At 55.7% G+C, this 6,530-nt stretch overlaps 1 protein-coding gene across 2 annotated transcripts in view; it reads right to left on the reverse strand.

The window, feature by feature from the left end:
• Positions 1–4,623: 4,623 nt before the first annotated feature.
• Positions 4,624–6,530, reverse strand: part of EPHX3 (epoxide hydrolase 3) — a 5,448-nt gene continuing 3,541 nt past the window's right edge. For both annotated transcript variants that reach the window (XM_011980578.1, XM_011980577.1), the window contains 3 exons: positions 5,453–5,556; positions 5,227–5,363; positions 4,624–5,119 (listed from right to left, as the gene is read on the reverse strand). In XM_011980578.1, coding sequence (XP_011835968.1) covers positions 4,894–5,119; positions 5,227–5,363; positions 5,453–5,556 — 467 coding nt within the window. In that variant the 3' untranslated portion in view covers positions 4,624–4,893. The remainder of the gene's footprint in view (positions 5,120–5,226; positions 5,364–5,452; positions 5,557–6,530) is intronic.

Below are 6,530 nucleotides of genomic sequence, written 5' to 3' on the forward strand. Positions count from 1 at the left end.
TCCCAGGTTCAAGTGATTCTCCTGCCTCAGCCTCCCGAGTAGCTGGGACTACAGGCGTGTGCCACCATGCCCGGCTAATTTTTTGTATTTTTGATAGAGATGGGGTTTCACTATGTTAGCCAGGATGGTCTTGATCTCCTGACCTTGTGATCCGCCGGCCTCCGCCTCCCAAAGTGCTAGGATTACAGCCATGAGCCATCGCGCCCGGCCTCACCTCCTACCTTTGTGGCCTCTCTTCTCTGTCTCTGAGGTGTTGGGGGTCCTCAGGGCTCAGTCTTGTTGTCCATTCTGCTCTAGGGAGACTTCACCCTCGCTCCCAGCTTCAGAGACTCTCTGCCGCACAATACACCGATGCTTGCTGGGCTGTTTTTGTCTTTAGCCCATAACATGCTTCTAGGTCCCTATCCTGGGATCCAGCACCGTCAGACTGAATATATCCCAAACTTGCCTCTCTACCTTCCCATCGTATCTGCTCCTCTTCCAGTGCCTGGACTTGAGTCTCGTTCTCCACTGCCTGGACCACGCCCATCCTCCTCTGAGGCCTCCCCACCCTCCGTCTGCCCCTCTGGTCCGCCTTCTCACCATCCCCCAAGTGACATTCCAGACACACGGATCTGTCCGAGACCCTCCCCTGCTGGCATGTGAAGCCTTTTACAGTTCCACGTCTTCCGATCCCAAACTTTCCTCCCAGTCTCACGGAAACGCTAAATCATCCCTGCGTGGGAGGCTTCTGTGAGTCGGAACCCAGCTTTGCAAGGTTCAGCTCCAAGACTGCTTCCTCCAGGGAGCCTTCCCTCCCTCCCCACAGGTAAGTGCTCCTCCCGTTTCTCATTCCACCAGGGCCTGATCACACCCTGTTGGCAGTGTCAGAGCCCGGTTTTGTCTCCCACCATCCCTCCTAGAACTGGTGGCAGGGACAGATGAATGGATGAATGAATGAATGGGAAGTGAGAATTCTACTACTGGACCATCAATGCAGACTAGACCTCTGAATGAGTGAGGAGTGAGAGAGTGAGTGATAGAAAGTGGACTAGAGGCAGGGAGAGGGATAGGCCGAAACTGGGAGAAACCCCAGGCCAAGCCCCCGAGGTCCCCGCTCCAGCCCTAAAAGATGCGCGCGACAAGCCCTTGGGCCAGGAGGGAAAAAAAAAAAAAAAAAAAAAGCGGGCCGGGATTGGCTCAGGCTGGGGGAGGCGGGTCTAGGAGAGACACGAGTCTCTATTGGCTCGCTAGCCAGGACTCTGCCCAATCGACGCGATCGCCTTCTCCAGAAGACCCCGCCTCCCTCCCGCCTGCAGCCGCGCAGGCGGAAGAAGGCGCCTTTCCGTCGTCCTAGCAACCGTCAGCGGAACCCCGTCGCCAGGGCAACTGACCCAGGCCTCCCGTCAGCCTTTGCCTGGGCCCCTCCGGTCACCCGGACAACCGCTACCCGTTCCGGTCAACCATCAACCCGTCCCCCGTCACCCCGGCAACCGTCGCTGGACCCACCGCCCCCTGGACGCCGTCCTGGTCCTGTCCACAGGCCTCCTCGCCCCAAACCTCCGCCGCGAGCTCCGATGTCCTGGGGCCCCACGTCTCAGTGGCTCCCTCCTCCTTCTGCCCGTCTTCTCGCCTCCCCGGGGCGGGGGGCCTTGCTCCCACCCCGGCAGGGGGGCCCCGGGTTGGGCCAGGCCCTGGGGTCCCTGCTTGGTCGGGACAGTGGGACCGCCCTGTGCTGTGGCCGCGCGCAGCCCCCCGCAGGCCTCGGCGCTCGCACTCTTGCGTGGGACTGTCCAATCGCCACAGGGAGCTCTTCAAAATGCAAGCCATGTCCCTCCCCTGCTGAAAACCCTCCCCTGCCTCCCCTTGAGAATCGAATCCAAGCTCCTCGCAGCCCCTGGCGGTCTGGCTATGTGGCCTCTTCTCTGAAGCCTCCTGGCTCACTCTGCCTTAGCAAGCCCCTGGCCTGCGTGTTGTGACTCCAATGACCCAAGCTTCTTCCCGCCTGGGACCTTCCTAGTCACTACTTCCCACTTCCCAAAAAAGTGCATCCCAAGACGGGCACGGTGGCTCATGCCTGCAATCCCGGCACTTTGGGAGGCCGAGGTGGGAGGATCACTTGAGCCAAGGAGTTTGAGACCACCCTGTGCAGCATAGTAAGACATCTGTCTCTATAAAAAATTTTTGGAAAGCCGAGGCAGGTGGATTGCTTGAGGTCAGGCGTTCGAGATCAGCCTGGCCAACATGGCGAAACCCCGTCTCTACTAAAATTACAAAAATTAGCCAGGTGTGGTGGCATGTGCCTGTAATTGTAGCTACTGGGGAGGCTGAGGCAGGAGAATCGCTTGAACCCAGGAGGTGGAGGTTGCAGTGAGCTGAGATCATGCCGCTACACTCCAGTCTGGGCAACAGAGCAAGCCTCCATTCTCAAAAAATAAATAAATAAATAAATAAATAAATAATAAAAATTAGCCTGGCACGGTGGCATGCCCCTATAGTCCCAGCTACTCCGGAAGCTGAAGCAGGAGGATTGATTGAGCCCAGGAGGTGTAGGCTGCTGTGAGCTAAGATCACACCACTACATTCCAGCCTGGGCAACACAATGAGACCCTGTCTCAAAACAACAATAAATAAGTGCATCCCCCAGCTAGGGTCCCACCTGCTGGTCTTCAGTGTAGCCTTCCCTGAGTCCTGTCAGCTCTCTCCTCCTTAAACTCTTTCCGGCTTACACTCTATCACTAGGACCTATAACACCGCCTGGTATCTATGTTGAGTAAAATGATGTTGTGCGGGCGCAGTGGCTCACGCCTGTAGTCCCAGCACTTTGGGAGGCCAAGGTAGGCGGATCATGAGGTCAGGAATTCGAGAGCAGCCTGGACAACATGGTGAAACCCCATCTCCGCTAAAAATACAAAAATTAGCTGGGTGTGGTGGCAGGCGCCTGTAATCCCAGCTGCTCAGGAGGTAGAAACAGGAGAATTGCTTGAGCCCGGGAGGCGGTTGCAGTGAGCCGAGATCGCACCATTGCACTCCAGCCTGGGCAACAGAGCAAGACTCCATCTCACACACATCACACATCACACACACACACACACACACACACACACACACACACACACAGGATGTTGTGCCGGGGATAAGGGAGGCGGATGACCAGCAGGCAGGCCCATCTCAGAGACAGGAGAATGTATTTCTCAGGGACCCTCAGTCCTCATGGTACAGGTGATGATGGTAATGTCCCCCAAAAGCCAGGCACAAGCCAGGGAGGTACAAACTGATGCTATGGTCAGCCTGGGGCTGAGTGGCACACCCTCCACATGTAACCCCCACCCCAGAGGGCTCCAGAGTCAGCGGAAACTGTGGCTAATTTGGAGCAGAAGTTTCCAGGAGCTGGAGAGGCAGGCCTCAGATCCCAGATGGCCGTTCTGGGAGCTGGTCCCTTCCTGCCCTGAATCCAGAATCTCACTTGTCCTAACAGAGACAAGAGCTGTTTTCCCAGGGATCTGAGGCAGGCCAGCCCAGGCCAGGGCAAGAGAACTTGACCTGACCAAGCCTGGGGTCATGACGGGCGTGTGAGGGAAAGGGCTTGCGGGAGCTCTCCTGGGACTGGCTGGAGAGGAATCTGCACACCCATCTGCCTGCTCATGAGGGTCTGCCCTTGGGGTGGTTGCCAGGGGCCAGGCAGGGAGGCCCCCTGCTCTTTTTGCTCTTTTTTTTTTTTTTTTTTTTTTTGAGACGGAGTCTCCCTCTGTTGCCAGGCTGAAGTGCAGTGGCGCGATCTCGGCTCACTGCAAGCTCTGCCTTCCAGATTCACACCATTCTCCTGCCTCAGCCTCCTGAGTAGCTGGGACTACAGGCACCCGCCACCACGCCTGGCTAATTTTTTGTATTTTTAGTAGAGACAGCGTTTCACCATGTTAGCCAGGATGGTCTCGATCTCCTGACTTCGTGATCCGCCCACCTCGGCCTCCCAAAGTGCTGGGATTACAGGTTTGAGCCACTGCGGCTGGCCTTGACCCCTGCTCCTAAGCTAGGATTACCCTCATCAGCGCTGCCACCCAGAACTTTCTTCACTGATGTGGCAATCGAGCACGTGAAATACAGCTGGTGTGGACAGGCACAGTGGCTCACGCCTGTAATCCCAGCACTGTGGGAGGCCAAGGTGGGCAGATCACTTGAGATCAGCAATTCGAGACCAGCCTGCCCAACATGGTGAAACCCCATCTCTACTGAAAATACAAAAATTAGTCAGGTTTGGTGGCGGGCACATTGTAATCCCAGCTACTCGGGAGGCTGAGGCACAAGAATCGCTGGAACCCGGGAGGTGGAGGCTGCAGTGAGCCGAGACTGCATCCATTGCACTCCATCCAGCCTGGGCAACAGAGCAAGACTCTGTCTCAAGGAAAAAAAAAAAAAAAAAGAAATACAGCTGGTGTGACTGAGTACTGCATTTTCATTGTATTTCATTTCAATTAACATACATTTAACTTGAAGTAGCCAAATGCGGTCAGCAGTATCATATTTAGAGTAGCACTGAGCTGAAGACCCAGGCAGGAGGTGGAAGGTGGGGACAGGAAGGTCAGGGTTTAAGGTTTGTGCAGCTATGGCAGAGAACCGACTTTGGCAAAGAGCAGAGTGAGGCCCCTTGGCATCTGGCTCCACTGGAGGAGAGGTATACCCAGTTCCCAGGGTCAAAGTGCTTGTTACACATGCATGCATCCATGCCTGTGAGTACAGGGGTTAGTGTGTCCCAAGGCACCCATAGGTGCACCTGTGTGAGATCCAGGAGTCCCATACGTATGAGCGATTCAAGAGTCCACCCATGTATGGACATTGTATGGACTCCCAGGCACAGGCAGATATGGGTGTTCCTTCCTGAGTATCCATGCCTCCTGGGCAGGCCAGCAAGGGCCACTAGTCCAGCAGGTCTTGCAAGAAGGCCCACATGTACTGGTGCATCTCCTGGGGGTTGCTCTGTGGGATCCAATGCCCCATGCCTGGCAGGATGTGGGCCTCCAAGCGGCCTGGCACAAAGCGGCTGCTGATGGCTTCCACCAGCCCCTGCTCCAAGTAAGTGTCCTTCTCCCCCCACAGCAGCAATGTGGGTGTGGCCAGCTCCTGGGGTTCCAAGGGGAAGTTCCTGTGGCCAGGACAGACAGGCAGACAGACAGGCAGAAGGATGGCTGCCTCCCACCCCCGCCCAGCCCCTGCAAATCTCCTGCGTTCATGCTTGGCATCTGGTCTTACCTGAAGAGGTTTCGGTAGTAGTTAAGGGGCCCAGTGAGGCCACCAGGCTGAGAGAAGTTATAAAGGAAGGCCTCGAGCTCGTTGGGGGTCAAGCGTGGGATGCCTGTCTTGTGGTGGGTGAGGGCGGTCTTCAGAATCTAGGTACACAGCAGGACTCTGGCTTCGGTGCCCAGTCTGCCCAGCCCTGACCTGCTTCCCTCCTCCCTTCAACCGGTACCCTCTGTACCTGGAAGTCAGACATAGACAGCAGCTTCTCGGGCAGCCAGGGCAGCTGGAACAGGAACATGTAGTGGGAACGGAAGAACTGGCTGATGTGGTGCAGGGAATAGTCTGGGATGGAAAGGTTAGGGGAGAGATGTAAGGCCTGCCCCTGGGATGGCCCCACACACCTGCACCCCTACACACACCCAGGTCAGGCACACAAGCCTCAGGAATGCCACTGCTGCCTGCCTGGGTCTGTGAAGGTACCAGACACCCCTCCTGGCATGGGCACCAGCTACATTCCCTCCTGCCATGTTTCACTATCCACAGGATGGGGGCATCTCCTGGGAAACCCCATATCCACTGGTGTGCTTCCCCTGCCCAGGCCAGGGTGCGTTTCTTCTGCTTTATTCAGCTAACACTTATTGAGCAACTACTGCATGCCAGGCCTTGTTCTAGATACAGCAGTGAATGAGACAGACAAAACTCCCTGTTCATCCTAAGCAACTTAAGGAGGCCCCTGTATCTACAAAAAAAAAAAATATATATATATATGTGTGTGTGTGTGTGTGTGTATATATATGTATGTATATATATATAGGCCAGGTGCGGTGACTCACGCCTGTAATCCCAGCACTTTGGGAGGTCAAGGCGGATAGATCTCTTGAGGTCAGGAGTTAGACACTAACCTGGGCAACACAATGAAACCCCATCGCCACTAAAAATACAAAAATTAGCTGGGCATGGTGGCGTGTGTCTGTAGTCCCCGCTATTCTGGAGGCTAAGGAAGGAGAGTCACTTGAACCCAGGAGGTAGAAGTTGCTAGGCGTGGTGGCTCACTCCTGTAATCCCAGCACTTTGGGAGGCCGAGGCCAGCAGATCGCTTGAGCCTGGGAGTTCGAGACCAGCCTGGCCAACATGGTGAAATCCTGTCTCTACTAAAAACACAAAATAATTAGCCGGGTATGGTGGCACACGTCTGTAGTTTCAGCTACTGAGGAGGCTGAGGCAAGAGAATCACTTGAACCTGAGAGGCGGAGGTTGCCGTGAGTGGAGGTTGCCGTGAGCTGACATTGCGCCACTGCACTGCACAGAGCGAGACT

This window comes from Mandrillus leucophaeus, unplaced genomic scaffold (genome assembly GCF_000951045.1).
Source record: "Mandrillus leucophaeus isolate KB7577 unplaced genomic scaffold, Mleu.le_1.0 Scaffold215, whole genome shotgun sequence".
NCBI lineage: Eukaryota > Metazoa > Chordata > Mammalia > Primates > Cercopithecidae > Mandrillus > Mandrillus leucophaeus.